General features: G+C 42.5%; 1 protein-coding gene across 2 annotated transcripts in view; it reads left to right on the top strand.

Moving 5' to 3' along the window:
- NALCN (sodium leak channel, non-selective) overlaps positions 1 to 26,380 on the top strand; it is an 897,007-nt gene that overhangs the window by 261,392 nt on the left and 609,235 nt on the right. For both annotated transcript variants that reach the window (XM_082245388.1, XM_082245387.1), the window contains 2 exons: positions 4,689 to 4,828; positions 8,318 to 8,446. In XM_082245388.1, the coding sequence (XP_082101514.1) occupies positions 4,689 to 4,828; positions 8,318 to 8,446 (269 nt within the window). The remainder of the gene's footprint in view (positions 1 to 4,688; positions 4,829 to 8,317; positions 8,447 to 26,380) is intronic.

The following is a 26,380-nucleotide window of genomic DNA, read 5'->3' as shown; positions in this document are numbered from 1 at the left end:
ATTCTGACCGCCCTCTGTTATTGTGGTAATATTTCCGCCATTTTTGGTTTGTACCGGGGGTCTAAGTACATTGCCACCCAGTACTGGTACTTGCCCTTTATGCTTTTTATACGGGGGTCCCCCTTAAAACACTGGAGCATGAAGGCCCCCATTCGCACTAAACTGGAAGTGGTGTAGTGGCCTGCTTCCAGCTCATCATCCAGGATAATGTCGTCCTCGTTCTCCTCCCCCATCCACGGATAACACCAGGGATCCCAGATAGGTTTAAAGCATGCTCTTCTTGCTCCTCCTCATCCCCCCCGGCACCATCCTCCTCTGACTCCTCTTCAGACTCCTGCTGTTGACCTGTCGCAGATGGAGTAGCACCCACTGGGAATTCATCCAACATTGCGACTTCCTCATCTTCCTGCTCCTCGATGGCTTGATCAATGACATAACGCAATGCACGCTCCAGAAAAAAGGCCTAAGGTACGATGTCACTCATGGCGCCCTGGCCGTGACTGACCAGTTTAGAGATCTCATCGAATGGCCGCAGAAGTCTGCATGCGTCCTGCATGAGCAGCCACTGGCGAGGTGAAAAAACCCAAGCTCCCCAGAACCTGCCCTGCCGTAGAGTTCGTACAGGTAGTCGTTAACTGCACGTTTCTGCTGCAGCAGCCTATCAAGCATATGCAACATTGAGTTCCATCACGTCGGGCAGTCACAAAAAAGACGCCTGACGGGCAGGTTGTGTCGCCGCTGAATGTCAGCAAGGCGAGCCATGGCTGTGTAAGATCTTCTGAAATGGCCCGAGATTTTCCTGGCCTACCGAAAGACTTCCTGGACCCCAGGGCATTTGGCAACGAATCACTGCATGACCAAGTTCAGGACGTGTGCCATTCATGGCACGTGTGTTATTTTGCCCTGTTTCAGCGCGCTCAGCAGATTGGCACCGTTGTCGCACACCACTTTACCAACTGTCAAATTCAGCGGTGTCAGCCACTGATCTGCCTGTGAGCACAAAGCTGAAAGGAGTGCAAGACCAGTGTGGCTCTTGGCTTCCAGGCACAACAGACGCAGCACAGCATGGCAACGTCTCACCTGGCATGTGGAATAGGTTCTGGGGATCTTTGGCGGCGCAGCAGAAGAGACGGTAGGAGCGGAAAAGGAGGAGTCAGCCGAGGAGGAGAGGGAGGATGGAGGAGGAGGAGGAGAAGAAGAGGCAGACCTGCATGCATTACAACCAAATCTACACGGGTGCCACGGGTTACATGCTTGACGGCTGTCAGAAGGTTCACCCAGTGGGCAGTAAAAGTGATATACCTTCCCTGCCTGTGTTTGCTAGACCATGTGTCTGTGGTCACATGTATCTTGGGACCAACACTGTGTGCCAGAGATATATTCACTTGCCGCTGAACATGGCCATACAGCTCTGGAATGCCCTTCTGCGAGAAATATTTCCTGCCTGGGACCTTCCATTGTGGTGTTCAAATGGCTACAAATTTCCGAAAGGCCTCCGAGTCCACCAGTTGATATGGCAGTAGTTGGCGGGCTATCGGTACCGACAAGCCAGCAGTCAAGCGTTGGGCAACAGGGTTATCCGGCGTCATTTTTTTACGCTCCAACATTTGGGCCACAGAAGCCTGCCTTTTTTCAGAACAACATGACGACGGCATCATGGAAGGTGGAGTGGAGGACAAATGGGAGGAGAGAGGAGAAGGAGAAGAAGCCGGACGGTGAGAGCCTAGAGTGTGGCTTTGTGGGTTCTGATGGTGTTGCTCCCACTGGGCTCGGTGATGGTAGTTCAGGTGCCTTCTTAAGGCTTATGCGTTGACTACAAAGGCTGCAGATGGCAACACTGTTGTCAGCAACGGACACATTAAAATAAGCCCACACTGCGGAGCCATGTGCCGGCGTCCTGGGAGCGCCAGATGTGACTGTACATGGTTGATGGCTCGCTCCTGATACTTTTGCAGTCTGCCTTGTACCTCTTGTGCAATGCAAGTTCTGCCTGCCTCTCCTCCCTATCTGCCAGCCCGTCTCTCCCTCTGAACTCCCCTCCTCTTCCTTTCTTGTGGCCATCCAGGTGACGTCCATAGACACGTCATCATCCACGTCTCCTTCCCCACCACTAACATTCGAGATCTCGGAGTAGGTAGCAACAGCGGGGACCAACCTCCTTGGGCTGATCTGGGTACTGTCGTCAGACTGCTGAGTGGCGGCTGTTGCTACCTCCTCTTCCTGATCCGATGCCAACAATAGGTGCACATCGCAAATGTCTTGTGATGGATCGGAAAATAATTCCAGTAACTCAAGCGGAGGGTATGTGGTGGAGGGTGCAGAAGAGGAAGGCTGAGTGAGCCACTCAACCAAGTCTGGTGCGTCCTTTGACATAATCGAACACGCCTTCTGAAACTTCACACTTTGGCTCCTACTGCTCCTGCCCTACCCCTACCACGCGTCTGCCTCTTCCTCTGCCTGTCATGTTTTTAAATGACGCTGTGACAAAAGTCTCTAGAGAATCGCAGGAGTAAAATACAATCTTAGAAAAGTAAACTGTTAAATAACATCCCACTTCAATATGCGATATTGGGGGGGGGGCACAGTTTTATCACACCAGTTCTACAAATAATTGTCCAGTAACTGTTGTCACTGTGTGTAGCACAGTTAACACAGCAAAAGATGCCAAATTTTTGCAGGACTAAAATACACTCTTAGAAAAGTATAATGTTAAATAACACCCCACTTCAATAAGTGGTATTGGGGGGCCACTGGTTTATCACACCAGTTGTTCAAAAAATTGGCCAGTGAGTTTGGCACTGTGTGTAGCAGACTTAACGCAGCAAAATAGGCAATATTGTTGCAGAACACAAATACACTTATGAAAGTATACTCAGATAACATCCCACTGCAATATGTGGTATTGGGGGGCCACTGGTCTATCCCACCAGTTGTTCAAAAAATTAGCCAGGGAGTTTGGCACTATGTGTATCAGAGTTAACACAGCAAAAGAGGCAATAATGTTGCAGGACACAAATACACTTGTAAAAGTATACTCAGATAACACCCCACTTCAATATTTGGTATTGGGGGGCCACTGGTCTATCACACTAGTTATAATACATTAAAAGTGCTTTTGTCACTGTTTGTAGTATTGCTGCAGAAATGCTCAGTCGCCACACCAGTCACAATGCTGCACAGTGCACAATACAAATCCACTATAATATGCTTTCTATATTAAAAAGTATATTATACAGTGGATTACACCCCTATATAGTGCACTGCACACCAATACCAAAAAAATTGCAGCCCTTTAAATGACTTTTGTGGACATTAACAGAGCGATTTGTGTCACTGCAGATCTGTCCCTAGAGCACACTGGATACCTGTCCCTAAACTGAACAGAAACTGCACACCAATACCAAAAAAATGCAGCCCTTTAAATGACTTTTGTGGACATTAATAGAGCGATTTGTGTCACTGCAGATCTGTCCCTAGAGCACACTGGATACCTGTCCCTAAACTGAACAGAAACCAAAAAAAAATTGCAGCCCTTTAAATGACTTTTGTGGACATTAACAGAGCGATTTGTGTCACTGCCGATCTCTAACTGTCCCTGGAGCACAGACTGGATACCTGTCCCTAAACTGAAAAGAGACTGTAGTAGACCTACACCAAAATACCAGCCCTGAAAAGGACTTTTGTGGATCTTAACAGAGCTATTTGTGTCTGGCAATCTCTCTCTGATGCATACAGCAGACCTCTCCCTACGCTGACAAAAAGCAGAATGCGAAATGGCCGCCTGCTCTGGTCTATTTATAAGGTAGGGGGCATGTCCATGTGCTGAAATGTTTCAATTGGCTGTCCCGTTCCACCTGACGGCTGTGTCATGGGTCAAAGTTCTCCCCAAAGTAAACTAATATGGCCGCCGCAAAAAAACACCATGTGTTCGCAAAATTGGCAGGTAGCGAACAAGCAAAATTCGCCGCAAATCGACCGCCGGGCGTACCGCAAGGCCATCTCTAATGAACACTCACAATTTTGGTTTTAAAGTGGTTCTAAAATCAAAACCTTTTTATTTTTACCTCAATGCATTTTCTGTATAAGTGTGAAAAGCTCCCCACTCCTAAACACTTACCTGACTCCTCTCATTGCCCAAGCACTGTCCTCTCTGCAGCACTGCTCCTCCACTTCTTGATCTTACAGGTCAACTGGTCCCATAGGCTCCCATTGCTGTCAATCAAATCATGTGAGGAGGGAGTGAGGGGCACTGGGGGTGCACACTGCACACAGAGAAAAGGAGGAGTGGAGAGTGCTGATGGGGGCCCCAGAAGAGGATGTAAGGGGGTGCTCTGTGCAATACCAAATAAAGTTTGTTTTTTTTTATGACAAGAATTACCTTTTAGAGCTGTTTTAATGTTTATACACACATTAAACATTTGGGCCTCTGTATAGTAATGTATTTGCATAGGTTTATGTGGAATGTGGTTAACTGTATATGAGGTTTATATCATTAGGGGGAAGTAAAGTAGATAATGCTCCACTTTCATTTGCAATAGAAATGAATAATAATACATTACAGATATTTAAGGTCAGTCCTGGATAATGAATGGTCATAATGGAAAAGAGATTTATTATATTTTTGTTAATGTGACATAATCCAACATACGTTTGTGGCTTAATTTTTATTTATTTTCTTATGAAACCAGGTATTTGAAATAGCAGAAGTAGTGGATCAGATGTCACCATGGGGAATGTTGAGGATTCCACGCCCGCTGATAATGATTCGAGCTTTCCGCATTTATTTCCGATTTGAGCTGCCAAGAACTAGAATAACAAATATTTTAAAGTATGACTTTTCTACTTTACTTTAGCAAATATTTTCTAAGATGTGGTTGACTAATATGTATGAAGTAACTTTACTTTGTGTTGCCAGCAGCAGGTGTGTAGAGTGCAGCCAGACTCACATTGAATAAAACACATATCATAAAGCACACTGTGTTTTCCACCTTGGAGCCAACTGTTTGCACCAAGTATCCAAGTAATTTTAGTAAACCTCAAAAATGTAAGTCATGCCAGAACAAAAAAATTGCAAGTCAGCGTTAGGTTAGTTTGTAAAATGTTCTCATATCAAGTTCAGAAGAGTTGAGAATTTCAAATAACAAGTTTCAGAAATACTTTCTCATAAAATTGTGTTCCTCAAAAGTAAACCTGTCACTTCCCAGATTGCTTATTAAAATTCCCTAAAATATCTTAAAGGTCTGAGATTTAATTTCCTAATTTGCATTCAGCTAATTAAGATGTAAAACTGCCTTAAGAAACATCCTAGCTAATTACCATATGAGACTGTATCCTCAGTGTTGATACAACTATTGATAGATTGTTCAGTATATATATATTTATATATTTTTTTTTATTTCAATGCATTTTATATTGTTTTTATAATACATTGCATTTTCTAATTAGCATAAAATATGTTAACTGAATATGTATTGATTTTCATTATTCACTTAAATTGGCATCTAAAATTTCCATTATTACCTGTGTATTCATGGTTAAAGAAGATCAATTCTTAAACATATTTTATGGGTTATTTTTTTTTTAACTCCGTGGGGAGGACCCAGTGCATATAGCATATGAATGAGCGATTAATGCTGTGTTATACATGGCACAGGTCCCGACACCGCTAATCGCTCATTCATAAAAGTGAAAAACTCACAGAGCACTGCGGCGATGTGTGATTCATTGGCTGGGGCTGTGCATATGTAAAAGCAGCTGCTGATAGACACACAGAGCCACAGCACTAGGTAATCTGTCCCTATTATGAATGAGCAGTCAGCTGTGGCTCTGTGTAAAGTATTTGCAGCTGCTTGCACACTCACATGTAGCATCGGGGGACAATGAGGCCAAAAATTAGAAAGGCCTCCTGGGGGGTTAAATAAAATGTACAAAGTGATAGTTCTACTTTAAGAGGTAGCTTTTGGGAAAAACTATGTAACTGAGATGTAGCAGGTAATAATCAGCTTAAAGTGATACTAAACCCCAGACCCTGCATTCACTATACCTGGTCTCCCACAGTACACAGAATATTGAAATGCAATTATTTTAATACATATAAAACTGCTAAATACCTTTTTTCATCAGCAGTGAGAGCAGTCTTGTGACTTCTATTAGTGTCTGGTTAAAGCTTGTTGGAGGAGTTTTAATTCTCCCATGAGTGTCCTATCAGGATATAGGATCCCTAACCCTTTGTCTTGACAGTGCTGATTGGCCCTGTGCTGATCACAAGCACTCTCCCAAGAGAAAAAAAAAAAAACTCTCTAGCAATACACACCAAACACCAAACTGAGCACATGCAGCCTTTACCCTGGCTCTGTAAATATCTGGACTTTTATTGGAGTCCATGGAAGAAGGAGATGATCAGAGAAGTCAGGATCAAACTGCCTTTTTTTACACAATGCAGAGGCTTAAACCCTTTGGTTCCACAGTGAGCATAACAAGCATGTTTTACTGCATTTACAGACTGATTTTACTGCTGTGGGTTTAAAACAGGACAGCTAAACAGTATCAACTAGCAGTAAGTGCCACAAACAATTATAGTATGTTTGACCCTGTACTAACATTACACATGGTCAATCCTTACAATTAAGCAGTTCTCCAAATACACTGGTTATAAGAAAAAATACCAACAATTCAGAAGTTTTAATTGCAAAGTCCCAGTTCACTGGGTCCCTTACATTAACAGTAATATCAGCAGCGGAGTAGGGCCGAACACTCCCTAGTTCAGTTCGCGCTAGAACTCTTGAACATCGTAAAAGTTCAGACTCTAACCCTATTAAAGTCTATGGGACCCAAACTTGGAAAATCAAAAGTCCTCTTTTTTGAAGGCTTATCTGCAAGTTATTGGCCATAAAAAGGGTATGGGGGCCTGAATACTGACCTGTATCAATGCAATTTATTTTTAAAAAGATAATTTTTACAGGAGCAGTGATTTTAATGATGCTTAAGGTGAGACAATAAAAATTAAAAATTCCTATAAAAGTGCCTGGGGGGTCCCCTTAGTCTGCCTGCAAAGTGGCGCATCTGTAGCCTCTATAAAACCGGCTGCAGCAAAACTGACATTTATAAAGAAAAAAAATACATTTATTTGCAACACAATGTCATTGCAGGGCAATACAAAAATGTAAACCCCCCCCCCCCCCCCCAATTCATACCAGGCCATTCAGGTCTGGTATGGCTATTGAGGTTGATATTGTCCCCACTAAAATCCATACCAGACCCTTATCTGAGCATGCAGCCTGATAAATCAGGAAAGGGATGGAGGGGGGGGGGGTGAGAAGTAGAGCTCCTACTCATTACTGACCCCTGGCTTGTTTTGTTCCTTGACTACACCTCTGCATGATCCCAACCTGTAACCACTTGTTACTGTCTTTTGGCTTGTAAGCGTCTGCTTGATCCCCACCTGCTATATCTGCTACTGGACTCCGGCTTGCTCATCTCCTGGTGAGGTGGTCCTGAGGTCCACAACCTGGTACTAACACACAGCAAAATCCATTCCCACCATCAGGAGTTCTATCATGTGCCAGGGTGACCTGCTTCTGTACTTATCCAGCTGGTCAGTGGGAGCCTCTCTACTGCTATAGCTACTGGTCTCTGAGGCTGACCTATGACTGTGACGCCTAAACTGTTTCTAATCTTCAATCTGTCAATTAACATAATTTATTTTTACATCTTATTGTCACTATGCTCCTTTTTTGCAGTCTCTTGTTCTTCTGACCAGTGTTTTCTTAATACTCCTCTGTATCCTCTTCTCCTTTACACAGATGTTTTCTCAATGTTTCTTTATTCACAACCCAAAGTGTCAAGCCATTGCTTGGAGCATCCCTTCTCTTTATAATACCATCATTGCTGTCCTCTTTGCCCTAATGTTTTTTTAAATGGCCCTCTTCTGCGCTCTCTGTTCCTGCCCAAAACTCTCAGTGCCTCCCATAGGGCCATCTCTATTATCAACACTCTTCTTTCTCACCTATGAATATATCTAACACTCCATACACCTGAATTAGTCCCCAGTGGGTTCTAAAAGAGGTGACTGGACTTTTTCCCAAAACACAATCCAGGTACAAAGCTGGAGGACACTTTGGGGTGCTTGTATTTAAGTCATCCTTGGTAATTACACCTAAAGGCAGTTAGATATTCTTTTACTAAAAGTAGGAAGATGGATTGTTACATAGCAATAGCTTTTACTACTGTGGTGAGTTGTACACTGTAATAGTACAAAGAAATGTCTTGTATGAGGTATTGTACATAAGTTATACTCTGCATACTTATTTTATTACAGGCGCTCAGGGGAACAAATCTGGAGTGTCTCCATATTTTTGTTATTTTTTCTTCTCCTCTATGGAATTCTTGGAGTTCAGATGTTTGGAACTTTCACTTATCATTGTGTTACAAATGACACACAGCAAGGGTAAGTGATGTGGTCCTGTTTTTATTCACACCTTAAAATTATTTGGGTCAGTCATGTTTGTATTTCAGTAGAAATCTACCAAAAACCCAACAATAACTGGTTTTGATGAAAAAGCATTTTAATGGTGTGTTCTCACATATTAATATTTATATATATGGTGCTTGAAGCATAACTTTATAAGACAGATTACAATAGTAACGTGATTTTTAGTGCTGAAGACAATTAACACATTTCACTGCTGTAAGTACTGTATAACAGAGGATTATCTTTTGTCTTTGTTTTTTTGATATAAAAGGTTTCTAGAATACATTTTATACAGTTTTTATCATCCACATTTTTCCAGGAGAAGGTTGTAATTTAAAAGTGAACCCTTTCATTGCCATTGTTCTGCCCGCTGAGCCAGCATTGAGGTTTTGACGTGCAGCAATAAAACACATGGCAAGCACTTCAATTTCTCCAAACCTATGTATATTATTTAAAGCATAGATCCCATAATATTAAGATGGTTTCTAAAATGTTCTGAATACAGTATATGTTTAAAAAAAATTACCTAAAAACCATAAACCGGATATTTCCTTCTAAGTGTATTAAGAGATAAAACATTATTAAAATGATTGTAAAGTCTCTTTTTTTTTCTATTAAAATAACAAAAATATTATACTTACCCCCTCTGTACATTGGTTTTGCACAGGGCAGCCCAGATCCTCTTCTTCTGGAGCTCCTGGCCCCTCTCTCCTTGTAAATGTCCTCATAGCATGCAGCTTGCTGTGGGGGCACCCAAGCTGAGCTGCTGCTCTGTGTATCCATTCAGACATGGAGCTGCCATTCAGCCCCACCTCCTCTTTCTCCTGATTGGCTAACTGAAATTGATTGACAGCAGCGGGAGCCAATGGTGCCGCTGCTATATCTCAGCCAATCAGGAGAGAGAGAGTCCCGGAGGGCTGAGGCACTCCTGGACATCGCTGGATAGAGAGAGGGCTCAGGTAAGTATTAGGGGGGCTGAGGGAGCTGCTGCACACAGAAGGCTTTTTATCTTAAAGCATTGAATGCATTAGGATAGAAAACCTTCTCACTTAACAACCCCTTAACATTAATATTGTGAAATAACCAAAAACAAAGACGTATGAAACTGAAAATTTGTGATGGGTATTAAACGGCATGACAAACTTAATGGGTTTGTGAATGACCAATGGATGCAAATCATTCGGGTGTCTCTGTACATACTGTAGATGTTTCCCATATGTACAAAAAATGACTAGACATATACTTTGAAGGACAACTGTACCATTGTAAAATTGTTCTTTAAAGTGGTTGTTAACCCACCCATACAACTTTATATAATTCTCTCTGTACCCTGATTACAAGTGCTCCTGTCTCTGTCTTTTATAAAGAAAATGCCGCCTTTACCCTATTTCAGAGTGGCTCCTAGTGATCCCGTTACTGGCCGGATCTCTCCTTTCCAGATGCAGGATTCCCTTGCTGACATCAGGCGGGGCGAGAGGAAGAGAGAACCAGCCGGTCACGTGATCGCCAGGAGCCGCTCTGAAATACGGTAAAGGCAGCATTTCTTTTATAAAACACAGAGACAGGAGCATTTGTCATCAGGGTACAGAGAGGATTATATAGGAGAAGAAAAGTTATAATATCAGCAGGAGGGAAAGGGGCAGGCTTTGACACTGGAGCAGACAGGCAGGGAGGGATTGAGGAGCACAGAGGAAGACAGAGAGCTGCTTATGATGGAGGCACATACAAAGACCACAGTGTCAGGGCTCAGCAGCCATGATATACCATGGTCAGTTTACAGAGGGGAGGGTAAAAACTGGCAGGATCAGCCAGGTTTTTTAGGTGATACGATGGGCAAAATTACACAGCACAAGCACTGTGCTGCATACCATGGTTAAACGGAACAGGATCTGTTTTTTTTTGGGTAACACACGCTTTAATAGTTTCCCCACCCCCCTGATTGCTGCCCACAAAAAAATGAAATACCAAAAGTTTAGGCCCTTGTAAGAAGCATGTGCCTTCTATTAGAAGTTTTACTGACAAAGCAAATGTTAAGATTTAATTGTGGACAGCACTTGCATTTCTGACAGGTTTCCTTTGATCTCCATCTTAATGTGGAATTCTAGGAATTTGCTTTGAAAAATGTGTTGGTATATAAGGGGTAAGTCCAATATGGTGTATGCCACTTCGTGGACTAATATTTTATTTGCTATTTACATTTTTACTGAGCACACAGGTATACTCCCAGTGATCTGGCAGGAGAGATGTACTCTGCTACACAGCAGCTGCTCTTCCCGCTGCTCCTCTTCACTGTCCATTCATAGAATGCTTTGTATTTTGTGAATAAGTTCACATAATGCAAAGTATTACAGGATTTGGCAAGAAGATCTGGCAGAGCAGTTAAAAATGATTCTCAGCGAACGACACCCCTTCCAAATTCCACAAAAATGGGCATGCTGGCTTCACTACATGACCACATTTACCCGCTTTTGTCACCAGTAGAGCCTTCCATTCGCACTCACGTTTCAGGTACTTCACGTTTGTTCTTCGCCTACCCACCCATGTGCCCTTCAAACATCTTACTTTGGGTTCATTCATACCTACATTCTGCCAATCCACACAAAAGGAGGGGAGGTAGGATAAGAAAAAAGGAAAACATTTTTTTTTTCTCTCCCCCTTCTCTCTCTTCCCCTCCCTGTTCCTGTCCTATCCTAATGGGTTATAGGCCCTTTTCCCACCTTTCGGCTGGACCGATTGGGGTGGGCCTACAGTACAGCTGATGTACTTTATTCTACTTATAATGCTTGCATTATCTTGCTGACAACTCTCCCCTCCTGTTTATGAGACCTTTTCCCCTAGGTCTTGGGCTTAGCCCGGGCCACACCTCTGGATGCCAAACATTCCATTCCCTGTCTTCCCCTGCCTCTCTTTGACGCTTTGGCTTTTACTTTTCCCTAAACCTCACCTACACTCCACATTCCAACTCACAAACGTTTCCGGACCAGGAATGTCCGGGACTGTTCACTCCATGGCACTCGTTACTAGACTCACTCATTTTTTACTCTTACTTTTGACAACCATTGTCACTTGCCTTTATCATTGCTGCGTCCAGGACCTCTGCTTGCATTAATTTGCTGTGGTTTGGTAGCACAATTGCAATTGTTGACCAGTGTCTGTACTTTAATGTACTATGTTTCCATTCATTTCTTTGTAATGCTGTTTTAAACCTCAATAAACTGTTTTTGAAAAACAAAAAATTATTCTCAGCTGCTGTATTAGAGACCTGATGGTCTAGGTGCAGTACTATGCTATCCAGTGCAGTGCATTTTTAAAAAATAGTGCATGCACTACTTTTGGTGCAATCCAGTGCGATTTTCAGTCTATTAAAATGAATGGGCTAAAAATCGCACCGCACTGAGTTGCACAGGAATCGCGCAGGAACATGGACCACGTTCCTGTGTGATTCAGGTTTGAGGTGGCCCCAAAAGTAATAACATTTGTATGCAAAGTAGGAAGTGCTGTAAATTCACTGATGCCAGAAAGCAAAATGACTTTTATCACACTGGTGTTTTCTTACATATAAAGCACAAGAAAATATATGGACTTTACAGTGGGAGATCAATAATTAAAATTACAGCAGCTGTAATGCATAGACAGTATTTTTCTTTGTGTGTACACTGTAGATCAGATATTAAAGTGTAAATCGAAATTTCTTGAGACACTAAATTAAAAATTTTAGCGCATACATTTTAGAAAAGAGACAGAATGTTTTTTGTGTGGTGTTATGTGGCTATAGTACTATTTGAAAGCCCATCAAAAAATATAAAAAAGCTGCGATAAGCTGAACACAAATGACTACAAGATATCTGACTCAAAAGTTTTATGTGTGTTCTGTGGAGGACTTCCCAATGACCATTATTTGCTTGTACCCAGCAAGAGCTCACAGTGTGTCTGTATTTTTGCAGTTGAGTGGAGAAATTCAGAGAATTACATTGGAAGTGTACACTGAAGCTGCCTGTTGTGTACAGTATGATGTATTTGAAAGTATTACTAAGCAATCGAACAGCAGCTGGAAAATGAAGTGATCCAGCAGTCATGCAGTAATGACTGTTCCCCAGCTGTAAAAATTATCATGGATGGCTTAAATAAGCAGCCTGCCGTAACAAGTGAAGCATTTTATTTTCTTTAAACCATTGGTTTTTAACTAGTTTATTAGGATATGGTTGGAAGGAAAAAAAAAAAAACAGAAAATGATTTTAACTAAAGGAAATGTTTGTTTTTATTACCTTTGTATCTGTTAAGGACACAAATATCTGAAAAAAAAAAACAGGCAGTTATAAGATATCGGTAGGGCTGATGCTAGGAACTAAAGTCATCAAGATTTATTACATTGTAATGTACTATGTGAGCCAAGGACACAAATCACACTTACACTGGAAAATGTGTACTTTTTGAGCTGCTTAATGAACTCTGGAATTTTGCAGCAGTATACTGTAAGGCCTCATGCAGACAGGGCATTTGAAAAAACAAGCTGCAAAGCCAGTTCTGATGCCAAGAAAAAGCAGCTGTAAAAACACGCTTTTAGAAGCATTTTGTATTGGCGTTAAAGCACGTTTTCGCCACTTTTAGCACTTCTATTTTCCAATCTCAAATCCAACTGCTACAGCTTAAAAACATCTGACGTAGCCTAAAGCCGTATGCGGCATTGAGCAGCCTTTGGCAGCGTCAAGCGTTTTTACAGCTTAACGCTCCTACTCCAGAATGCGCTGGCCCGGGGTTTTTTTACAGCTTAAAAATGCCTATGCCACTTACAGCTCCTAAAAGCCTGTGTGTGCATGAGGCCATAGAATAAAATGGAGTGGTGTTTTTCAGCTGCAAAAAAAAAAACGCCTGACGCTCCTAAAAGCAGCTGTAAAACGCTTTGGCTGCATGAGGCCTAAATGTTTAACCACTTAAGCCCCGGAAGGTTTTACCCCCTTCCTGGCCAGGGGGTATTTTGCGATTGCGCACTGCGTGACTTTAACGGACAATTGCGCGGTCGTGCGACGCTGTACCTAAACGAATTTGACGTCCTTTTTTTCCCACAAATAGAGGTTTCTTTTGGTGGTATTTGATCACCTGTGCAATTGTTTGATCATGCGCTATAATCAAAAAAAGAGCGACAATTTTGCAAAAATAACAATATTTTTCACATTTTTTTATATGAAATTCCCCCCCAAAAAAATGTAAAAATCTAATTTTTTTTACATTTTTGGCCAATTTGTTTTCTGCTACCTATGTTTGGTAAAAAAAAATCACAATAAGCGTATTTTGATTGGTTTGCGCAAAAGTTATTGCGTTTACTAACTAAGGGAAAGATTTTTGTCACTTTTGTTTTTTTTTTTTAACGAGTAATGGCGGCGATCTGCGATTTTTTTTGCGGTACTGCGACATTGCGGCGGACAGACCCTTGACTGACATTTTTGACACTTTTGGGGGTACCAGTGACATTACTACAGTAATCAGTGCTATACATATGCACTGTTACTGTAAAAATGACACTGGCAGGGAAGGGGCTAACTTTATTAGAGATGCAGTGACTATGTGTGTCCCTAGGGGCGTGCTTCTTACTGTGCAGGGATGTGGCTGTGTGTGTTACAGCACAGATCAACGGTCCTACATAGCAGGACCGTTAGATCAGTGCTTTTACACAGGGAAGAATGACAGGCGGCTTTGTTTACGTTCGCCGCCTGCCTTTCTCCCTTCACAGCGGACGATCGCGAGTGACCGGCGGACATCGGGCCCGCCGGTCACACGCACGGAGGTGTCCGTGAACGAGCCGAGGCCGGAGCGTGCCTCCGGCGGTGCGCGCCCGCCCGCTATTGGCTCCCAGGCTAGTGACGTATATATACGGCACTTTGCCTGGCCGGGGCTGACCGCCGCAGTAAATAGTCGTGCGGCGGTCAGCAACCGGTTAAAAAAAAACTTGACCAACCATAAAATAAATAGTTATCCAATGTCCCTGTAGTGGACACAGCTTCATCCTTCCCTGAAGCTATATCTATTAGATCGTAAACTCTTATGATCAGGGCCCTCTTAACCGTCTTGTATTTTATTGTATAACTGTACTGTCTCCTTCTATATTGTAAAGCAGTCCACAAACTGTTGGCGCTATATAAATCCTGAAAAATAATAAAATTATACCTATGTTCTCTCATTCAGTTATCATGACAGGGAGTACGGTTTGGTGCTGGGAGGTCACAGGGCTTAATCTTGACTGGGTATTGGCTGTGTGTACAGTTTTGGCTTAGGATACAAGGCATTCCACATGAATATGGGGATCAGTTTAAAGATCAACTGCATAATTAACTTTTTAGGCCACGTCTGGTTCACTTTTACATAGTTTGTCCTGCTTTCATTTCTTTGAAAATATCTGCTGCTTTCAGTCCTGCTTTCTTAATTCGGGTGGAATTCTATTTTTTTTTTTAAAAAACTTAACTTATATTTCTTTCTGTTGTAATTGCCTTCCTCTCAGCCTTTATTGCCCACTGAAAACACCAGTTTACAAAGGAACTTGGAGGAGAGGCATTCTAAAAGTTAAATTATCAAGATGGTTAGGATTGTCAATAGAGACCCTCTTCCACTAAGATAGGAGTGTCAATAGAGATGAACAAATTATCTGCAAATTAAATATTTGAGGTAGTAGAAATACATTGATATATTCAAATCTGTCCATTTTTAATTAATAAATTGAGGGTTTGTGCATGAGCGTGCAGGACCCCTAGATCATATATATTTATTTGCTGTACAAATGCTTCAAAAGGGGGTCCTAGTAAAAATGCAGCACCCTTTCAAAATACCCCCGCCTGATACTGGGCTCTTCTGATTCCATAGTCCAGTATAACTAATGAATGATTCAAAGAAAATTTAGAGACAGCTAAGCAGCCACGAATGTACACAAAGTGAAGTGCTGTTCACTATAGGCTAACCCTAGATAAGATTATTTGATCAAGAGAACAAACACAAGATGGGGATTCCTTTCCAATTTTATCCTATAATGAAGAAGCATTGGCTGACCTAGTGTGTCGGGGTGAAAAAAGGGGAAATTATCGGTGTCCTGAGTATAATAAAACCCAAGGTTTTATTAATGGCACACAAAGTACACTGTGACGAACCATAAGGATAATAGCGGTGTACTGTGATAGTGACAGGCCTACAGGGAGGTAAATTATAGTAATGTGATCCTCTAAACCCCTTTGGCTTCAAATACACAGGCAAACATGTCTATTCTAACAGTTCATAAGCCCCAAATGGCTCAATTGTATTTCATACACAGGCAATAATCAGCCACCTGTTACAATATGCAGGCTACGAAGGCAGCAATAAGGCTGTCATTATAATATGAGGGCAGAAATCAGCCAGTTTTGACAATCTGCAGAGAAAAAATATGACAATATGCGGGCAACAAATGGGCGATTGTGACTATATGGGGCAACAAACAGGCATTCAAAACCATATGGGGGACACTGGCCATAGTGGTAATATACAACTAATCAGGACAATATGTGGACAATTGGGACACATTATTATCATATAATCTTTTTATACAGATGCACCAGTGACAAAGGATTCACAGAGCATAACTGGGTTTCTAAAGTGGTGGCATAGCAGAAGCTATTTGCCTCTTTTTATCTAACTGACGCTTTAGATAGAGAGGGGGAAATGGCGATGAGGCACTGCTCTATTTACTCATTTGTGTGTCTATATATTTCCTGACTTGACTTTCTAAGCTCTGCAAACAAGAAAAACATAATAATTTAGTAAAGATGATCAGAATGAATAGGTAAGCAGCTCTACCTCTTGGTTACATGAAAATGCAACATATTCATGTGCAGTATTTCCTTAGCATTCCTAAGTATTTTACCTAGCTAATAAAATAAATCGTTTTAACATTTGTTGCATGTGTGTGTGTGAAGAGCTCCAAAATGTACAAAGATCTTTTTACAATATAGAACAATTGTAACATTGTGTATTCTTTTTCCTTCAACTCCATGAATGACAAAAAAACAGTTCTACCACCTCACTGGTGTAAAAGTGAACAAGAAAAATGGACCCTTCTTGGGCCTCATGCACACTGCACAATTTGCTAACTCTCCTACACTCTTTTCCTCTTGGCAGCAGCATTTTGGCAAAAAAAAATGTTTGACGCTTGTAAACATGTGTAACGCATTTAGATGCACGCATTTTTCCTGCCAAAATGCCACTGCTCCTGGATGCACGGGCTGTGGGTTGATTTCCTGCCTCTAAACACCCCTTCCTGTAAACTCCTCTAAGTGCCTGTGTGCATAGACACATAGGCTAACATGCATTTAGAGGCAGAAAAAAAAAACACCAACCCCCCCCCCCCCCCCCCCCCGAAATATTGTGCAGTGTACATGAGGCTTCAGATTTCAGACAACTAAAAGAATATATTCAAGAAACATCTTTGGTGTCCTGTACAACTCCATAGAACAAAAGAAGGACAGAACGGTAGTAATCTTAGATAGGTTTACAAAAAGTTGAAAAGATTATTGAAGGCCCGATGTTTGCCTGTGGCGGCAGGAGGGGTGAGGAGGGACCGCCAACAACAGTTGCACCATGGAAGCCTATGGATGTCAATGTTAATTCTGGCTTTCACAGCCATTGTTGGGTGCTCTCTACATTGTCCTGCAGCTACTACTGGCTGAAACAGGGGATCATGTGATCAGACCAGAGCAGGCTGAAAAAGGTAAGTATATACATCTTTGTAAGAAAGGGGAAGGGATCATGTCAAGACTACTTTTGTTTTAGCTGGAATTCTACTTTAAGGGTTCAGTTTAACATAAAATTCCTTTACTATAATAAAAAAAAATCACAGAAAAAGGACGCAGCCATGGGGGAAAAAATTTCACTGTGTTTAGCAAATTTGTACATAAATATGTGTAAGAGAGAATTTATTTACAACAATGCGGCAGCAATGTGTGTACAAACACTTCATTGATGATACTTTCATCATTTGAAGGGGAATAAGGAATCTTTATTGTTTTTTTTCCAGGATGCCAAAAATAATAATATATTTAGGTATAAAATTAACACAGAATATTAATAAATATATAGCAACCTTTCTTTATTTAATTAAAGGGGTTCAAAACAATATCAATATTTTTATAGAAGCAAAGTATCCCTGGATCTCCTGGTAAGGGAGATATAGACAAACAGGGGATTCCTGTCGTGCCTGGGAATTTATTTACAAAAAAACATATGGATAAAAACAATATTTATTATACATGGTTAAAATGTAGTTATAAATTCTAAAAACATATACAGTAGTAAACGTTACCAGGCATGTTATACAAACAGCAGACTAGGAGGTAAAGAAGATTGGTGGGATTGATGCATTTTGCCTGAACGGGCTTCTTCAGGATTCACTTCATATTCACAGCTTTTTGACCCAAAGGAAGCTGTCCAGCACTGGTAATGTTTGAAAATAGTAGTAGCTCTCCTTACAAGGAAGTGTTTAAAAGAGAACATTTTATATCTTGCAGAAAGAAAAGTGTAGTATATATGATAGTATATATGATAATATACTGCGCCAACCTCAATTAATCCTCATAAACCCTGATAAGCAGCCAACACAAGATCCTGAATATAATAGATCAATAAAGCAGTAAAAATAGGTGTAGTGCTAAACACATAACAGAATAACAGTGTCCATATCCAAAAGAGAAAGGTAAAAAAAGAGAGTGTCCAAATAATTGAAAGGTCTTCTGTAAGTAGTGGAGGGACCGTCACCAGCACCTGATCATAATGCCTCTTACCAGATCACATTGACCCTCGTTACAAAGGTCAAAATAGGGCAGGAACTCCTATATGCAGCAGGTATGGTCGTAAGGTTCTCCCACCAGTCACCCCGTAGTTCCTCTTTAAGTGCCAGATGATGTGCTCAAGCCATACATGTTGCAGGCGTTTATAGGGCTTTTTTGGGCGTCTTTGGAGGCAGGCATAACATCAGAACTTCTGTGTAGGGGTATATACACACACACACATGTAGGTATATATACACATATATAGGTGTGAAAGTAGCAGAACCCTATGCTTGCGCTAATGAAATAATTAACAGGCATATGGCTTCTCTGCTATAACACCTATATATGCGTATGTGTATAAATACATATAAGTGTGTGTGTGTATATATACCCCTATACAGAATTTCAGATGTTTTGCCTGCCTCCAAAAACCCCCCAAAAAATGCCCAAAAAAACCGCCTGCTGCAAAAACACACCTGGGCATTTTTGTAGCTGGCGTTTTCTTGGGCATTTTTTTGGGCGTCTTTGGAGGCAGGCATAACATCCGAACTTCTGTGTAGGTGTATATATACACACACACATATGTATGTATATATACACATACACATATATATAGGTGTGAAAGTCCAGAAACCTATGCTTGCGCTAATGAAATAATTAACAGGCATATTGCTTCTCTGCTATAACACCTATATATGTGTATGTGTATAAATACATATAAGTGTGTGTGTATATATACCCCTATACAGAAGTTCAGATGTTATGCCTGCCTCCAAAGACCCCCAAAAAATGCCCCAAAAAAAACGCCTGCAACAACACACCTAGGCATTTTTTTTGGGCGCAGGCGTTTTTTTGGGCATTTTTTGGGCGTCTTTGGAGGCAGGCATAACATCTGAACTTCTGTATAGGGGTATATATACACACACACTTATATGTATTTATACACATACACACATATAGGTGTTATAGCAGAGAAGCCATATGCCTGTTAATTTTTTCATTAGCGCAAGTATAGGTTTCTGCTACTTTCACACCTATATATGTGTATGTGTATACATACATACATGTGTGTGTGTATATATACCCCTACACAGAAGTTCTGATGTTATGCCTGCCTCCAAACATGTCCTCAAAAAAGCCCTATAAACGCCTGCAACAAAAAGCTGGGTGTAAAAGTAGCGAAGCTACTAACCTGTTCTATATTAATTCTAATACAAACAAACTTTTTTTCTGGTTCTGGACATGCTACAGAGCTGAAACTTCACAGGTACACTTTTTAGACCCCCCCCCCCCCCCAGACACTAAATCCAAAGAAATCTCTTTTTTTTTTTTATATATAATTTTTTCAATAATTGGCTCTCTATCAAAAATGACAATTTTTAAGAACTTTTTTTTGTGTGAATAATAGTTCCTGGGGCATGACCCAGAACCCTAGGCACTTTTTAGGGGCATTTATTGAGTTTCAGGGCTTCAAAATTGTGTTTTTTTGATTACCGAAGTTCGGGTCCCATTGATTTCAATGGGGTTCTGAAATCCGGGCCGAACTTTCGGGAAGTTCGGTTGTTCTGGTCGAACCGAACTTTTGAAAAGTTCAATCATCCCTAAACAGGATCAGCTGTGACTCTCAACTCAGCCTTTCAAAGTAAACCGAATCAATCACAATAGGTAAAGATAATAAAGCCGCACTTATCCTAAAATAATAACATCTATAACAAATTGATATGTGCCTTATTAGGTGAATAAATAAATAAATAAATAATAAATGTTGTATTTTATAGACAATAATAAATAAATAATAAATCTAAGGTGCTCATAGTGCCATCAAATGTGCAATAATTAAGAACATATATAGAGGCGTAAATAATCAGTGAAATGCAATCTGCTGTGAAAAAGGTGCTAAGTGCAAAAATGAAAGTCCAGGGACATAAATGCAAACCAGCTATTCGTCCCAATGTGAGGACTAACTACGTCTCCAAGAAATAAATATAAAGTGGTATCAGTGACAAGTGAACATTAGCTGCGTGACAGTAAGTTAACACTGTGATACATATAACTAGTATAGAATCAAATCATCAAAAACAAGCTAATAAATCAAGTCCATTCAGTGATCTGTTGAAGCTTCAGTGGAAGTGACATGAAATTCAGGTGATAGAATCAAGTGAGTGATTCCAGGTGCCAGACAGTGAATTGTGATACAGACGATATGAAAAGCTTCTGGGTGTGCTACACCCTTACCTTACTGCTGTAAGGTTACAGCATTTGAATCATATTGATCCAGTGTTCTTGTGTACATCTCAAGGGGGGTTGCTGGGAGAGGGTGGTTTAATAGGATCCTTCCGCCTTCTGCCTTACTGGAGGTGAAGGGGTGAGTTGTTTCTATCCTGTGCACTCCCGAGTGGGGGCAGATAAACACAAAGCTTCCCCTGGTGTAGTATTTCCAGAATGTTTATTCATACAAAACATGTAGCAACTTACATTTAAAATTCCAATGGCTCTACAGCTTTCGCAGTCAATGTGTTCTGGTGTGGGGGGTGTCAGAATACAATAGCTTAGTCAGGAGATTGTCACACTAAAATCAAATGTGTTAGTATGATGATCTGTATGTTGATGGAGTTGAAGGAAAAAGAACTTCCCGTGTGTACCCAGCATTAGGGTTAAAAAACTCCAAACACAATCAGGTCATGCCATTCCTTCGCATATTGGCTTAATCTCTCACCATGACCTGATCTCATAGCTAAACAATAAAAAAAAAGCTCATAGTGCTTTCCACAATACATCATTTTAATTAAAAAAATATATAAAACCATTCACATGTTAACAAATCCAGTCAAGCATATTACCTAGGTACATAGGGATAAATGTATGCTAAAACCACATCTCACGCTCACCTCTCCCTGCTCAGATATCCAATGGCACTTTCTGAAGACACCACTAGAGCATTCTAGTGTGTCGTGATATACAAGCTCTGTCCTTCATGTTACATCATGTGAATTCATCAGGTCCACACCATTCCTTGCTGTATAGCATGGATTGGTGTAGCCCTGATTGTGTTTGTAGTTATTTACCCTTTAGTGCTTACAAGCTTTCCAAGTCAGTGGGTCCAAAAAAAATATGGTGAGAACACAGCTGGTGGCACTGTGTGAATAGTTGAAATCATAGTAGAGTGCATTTTATCATTTGGATTCGCAATTTTTGGGTGGAGTACATCACGGAAGATTGGAGGAGTCTTAATAGATACTTGTCTTTTGCACTATTGGACTTTTACTTTCTTGCATGATACTGTTTATACAGTACAGTATTTATTTATGGTTTATGTTTGATAGAGCGCTGCACACACTTGTTTACATATCTCTTCCTGTGACAATAGATAATCAGCACAGATTTTTGATATATAAAGGAGGAGGCCCCTGCAGAGGAATATTGGAGAAATTGGGTGATAAGGAGAGGAAGTATGGAGTTGGGCTTTAAAGACACACAGTCACTTTACACATTCAGGACAAAATGACAGTATCTCCTGAGTCCCCACTCCAGCAAATTATACACCCTGATCCACATTCTCTCAACACCCTCTCCCCCGACTGCAGAAGTCAACGCTGAATAAGCTTCAATTTCGGAGCTTATCTAGGTGGATGACATCACTATCCTCTTTCAGTGACAGGCTTTGGGCCTGAGAATTGGTAGCTCAGGGTTAAGCATTTTCACAACGTGGAAGGTGGGTCAAATGCTGTCCTGTACCAGGCAGCCCTACTCTCCGCAAACTAGGGAGGGCTCAGACAGAATGGGGAAGTAACAAAGAAGAATGGATTGGTGACTTTACATTGCCAAGGGTCTAAGATAGCAGGGAACACTGTCCCTTTTCCCTAAATGGCCATAAAGTGCCAAAGTAGTGTAGCAGGTTTCCTGTGGCCTGATGTGGGTCTGCCATCGGTACTGGTTACCTCTCCAGCCAGTGGCGTAGCGTGGGTTGTCAGCACCCGGGGCAAGGCAAGTAATTTGCGCCCCCTACACAAACCTACTAGACCACTACACAGACCTACCCCCCCATACACTGACACCTACACTGACCCCCCTTCACTTACCCCCACTACACTGACGCATACGCTGACCCCCCATACACTGACCCCTACACTGACTCCCCCTTACATTTCTATACACTGACCCCCCATACACTAACACCCCCTACACTGACACCTATACAGACCCCCCTACACACTGACCCCTACACTAACACCTATACTGACACCCCCTACACTGACAGCTACACTGACACCTATACTGACCCCCCTTACATTCCCACATACACTGACCCCCAATACACTGACCCCTACACTGACTCCCCCTACATTTTCACATACACTGACCCCCTACACTGACCCCTACACTAATAGCTATACTGACCCCCCTACACTGACCTCCCCCATACACTGACACCTATACTGACCCCCCTACACTGACCGCCACATACACTGACACCCCTACATTTCCACATACACTGACCCCCCTACACTGATCCCCCCCCATACACTGACACCTATGCTGACCCCCCTACACTGACACACCCACCTCTACACTGACCCCCCCCATACACTGACACCTACACTGACCCCCCCATACACTGACAGCTACACTGACACCTATACTGACCCCTTACATTCCCACATACACTGACCCCTACACTGACCCCCACTACAATGACCCCTACACTAATAGCTATACTGACCCCCCCATACACTGACACCTATACTGACCCCCCTACACTGACCGCCACATACACTGACACCCCTAAATTTCCACATACACTGACCCCCCCTACACTGATCCCCCCCCCCCATACACGGACACCTATGCTGACCCCCCTACACTGACACACCCTCCTCTACACTGGCCCCCCCCCCCCAATACATTGACATCTACACTGACCCCCCCGTACACTGACAGCTACACTGACACCTATACTGACCCCCTTACATTCCCACATACACTGACCCCTACACTGACTCCCCCCTACATTTCCACATACACTGACCCCCCACTACACTGACCCCTACACTAATAGCTATACTGACCCCCCCATACACTGACACCTATACTGACCCACCTACACTGACCGCCACATACACTGACACCCCTACATTTCCACATACACTGACCCCCCCTACACTGATCCCCCCCCCCCATACACGGACACCTATGCTGACCCCCCTACACTGACACACCCTCCTCTACACTGACCCCCCCCCATACATTGACACCTACACTGACCCCCCCCCGTACACTGACAGCTACACTGACACCTATACTGACCCCCTTACATTCCCACATACTCTGACCCCCCCATACACTGACACCTACACTGACCCCCTCCCTCACTCCCTCCCTCCCTCCCTCCCATGTCCACTTCCCCTGCACTGACACCTATGCTGACCCCCCTACTACACTGACACCCCCCCCCCACTTCCCTGGGCCCTGGGGGCTGGCAAGACATCACTTACCTTGTACTGTGCCAATACACTGGTGACTCGAGGAGGGGAGAGACAGCATGTTTGTGGCCGACCAGACAGCAGGGGGAGACTCCAGAAGCGGTGCTGCACATGCACCGAGCCACAGACTGGCATCTTCATCCATGACCAGCCCCGCCCCCTGGCCGCATGACACCTTCAGCGGTCCGCTGCTCGTCTTGCACAAAGCGGCGGCCACTGAGCCAAGAGGTGGAGTGCGGGCGGGCGCCGGGCGGGCAACTTCAGAATAAAGGGACACTTTGATCCCGCCAATTGCGGGCGTGGGATGCGCCCCCCTAAATGTTGCGCCCGGTGCCAGTGGCCCCCCCTGCACCCCCCACGCTACGCCACTGTCTCCAGCCCATGAGAGCTGCGACCCTGGGTGTGAACACTGAAACATCGACAACTCCGGCATCTTTGTTTGTTGTTTTATTTGATTTAAAGGGAATGGGAGAAGGGAATGAGTGGGATACTCCTTTAGGCTTCAACTTTATACACTTGGGACTTTGTTCCTGGAAAATGCCCGTTGGCACTTCCTTGACGCCGGCCGGTGCCAGCCAACGCTCACTAACTCTGAGAGCACTCTGTCCCTCAATAGAAATGCTGAATCCTCAACTTGAAGTCCAGAAGATACAGAACTGTGAATCGTAGAACTGTTGACACTGTTGCACTGCAAAGTCACTGAATACTTCCCTCCCACCTTGCACTGGCTTGGGGTAGTATGTTGTAGGATTCTGGAAAAACTGCAACTTCCAACTGGCACACTCTGTACAACTCAGGGCCCAACTGTAGGTGCCCCCTTTAACCTTGAACTCTTCAGGGTCCACTGACTATGTACCCCCTCTGTCACTTCATGGTCTTCAACCTAGGTACACCCTTTCACCACTAGCTGGCACTGGATCCCCGAACCTCCACCGGAGTGGTCCCCTCTAACTTGAGGCAGACCCCCAGGGGCAATCCTCAGTACTCACGACCTGTGTAGGCTTTCCTGGGACTGGATCCCTCTGACTCTCTGCAGGTTCTCGGCATACCGGATCCCCTCAGCTTAGCTCAGCACTCTCTGGATCTGCAGGCAACACCCCAAAATCCTCTTCCTCAGACAGGAGGAGAGACAGCCGTTCTCTCCCTCCTGGGACTCTGCTCCGCCAAAGACATTGTGTCATGCGCCACCCCCAGACTTATACCCACTCCCAGAATCCTTTGCAGCATAATCTGCCTTCTGCGGTAGTTACAAGCCCTGGATGTGTCCCCTGATTGGGTTTTCTCCACTGCCCTATGAGAAGCCTCTCACAGGAGCCAGTGGGGAGACTGGCACACCTGGAAACCATGACACCCCGATTAAACAAATCACAGCCCTGCTGTTAGGCAGACAAGGCCCACTATACATTTACCTAGCACCTACCTGTAGGGTGCTACAGTAGTGTATAAAAAATTGCTGTTTTACCTATAGACACCACATTTTCTTTCAACACCCATTTTACAGCGTTAGATGAGACAGGAAGCAAACGTTTTTTAGTCAAAGGCACTGCTGGAATAAGATCCTCTGGCACTCCAAGCTAGGATGGACTGTTCTTGCAAGTACATAGGTTAGACCAGTACATGACAGTTGCTGAGCACCAGCCTTAGGTTTTCTAAAGAAGATTGAATGGTGTCAGGGGACTGGGGAGACTTGAAAGGTGATTAAACCAGTGTAAATATGTCCTAATGAGCATGGTAATACAAAGCCATGTTTTTATTAATATTCTAACATTCATAATTTTCTCTTCCATCTAGGAAAAAAAGTAAGTTATAACTCAAATGCAATTATATTCTAAAATGTTTCCCCTTTATAAAGAAGTATTTTTTTTTTATTTTGCTAGTACAAGGTACAGTGAAGATCTTTACAGAAGAAAACTCTTTTTTTAATCTTCATACTGTTGTAATGTGGCCCTACAAAAGTAAACTAACAAAATGGACTAAAAGGAAATATTTGCATATGTTACAAAGAGTTAATAGATGGTTACATACTGCAGAAACAAATGTCATACTGCATATCTCATGGAACTGGCATTATGTGCAGATCAAAGGACAATATTTTGGTTTGCACATAAGCACTACTTATGAATGAAGCCTGCAAACTGTTTGCAAACTTCATTCATACAGGAGCCACTGCCTGAGCTTCCTAGTAATATAATTGGACTTGACTGTTGCATTGACAGATAACACTAAGCTCTGTGGAGTTTTGTTGTCTGTTTGAAAGTTGTCCCTTCTCTGTGTATTGAGAGCTTCTGTCAGCAATTCTGATAAACAGATGGGGCAGGCTGTAAAACTGACAGAGAAACTCAGCAGATTACACTGTGAGACCCTTTCTCCATGTTTAATATGCAGAACTGTTTGACAGTGGGGTGCTCTGGAATGCTGACAGAGACAGAAGATGTGTCAACCACAGCTGTGCCACACCACAGCACCCAAGGAAGGAGCCTTTCCTATCTTTGCCTTGAGTTTGGTATTGATTACAGGACCAATAAGATGGAACTAAATAGTAATTTCTGAAAAGGTTAAAGATCATCCCTGAAATAGATACAGTATATTTTTTGTCATCCCAGAGTAAAAAAGACTTTAATTAGCCCTTGTAAAAGTAAAACAGTTAA

Source organism: Pelophylax lessonae, assembly GCF_965119305.1.
Source record: "Pelophylax lessonae genome assembly, chromosome: 2".
Classification (NCBI taxonomy): Eukaryota; Metazoa; Chordata; class Amphibia; order Anura; family Ranidae; genus Pelophylax; species Pelophylax lessonae.
Note: the sequence above shows the minus strand (reverse complement) of the source record. Positions and strands in the feature narration are given on the sequence as shown.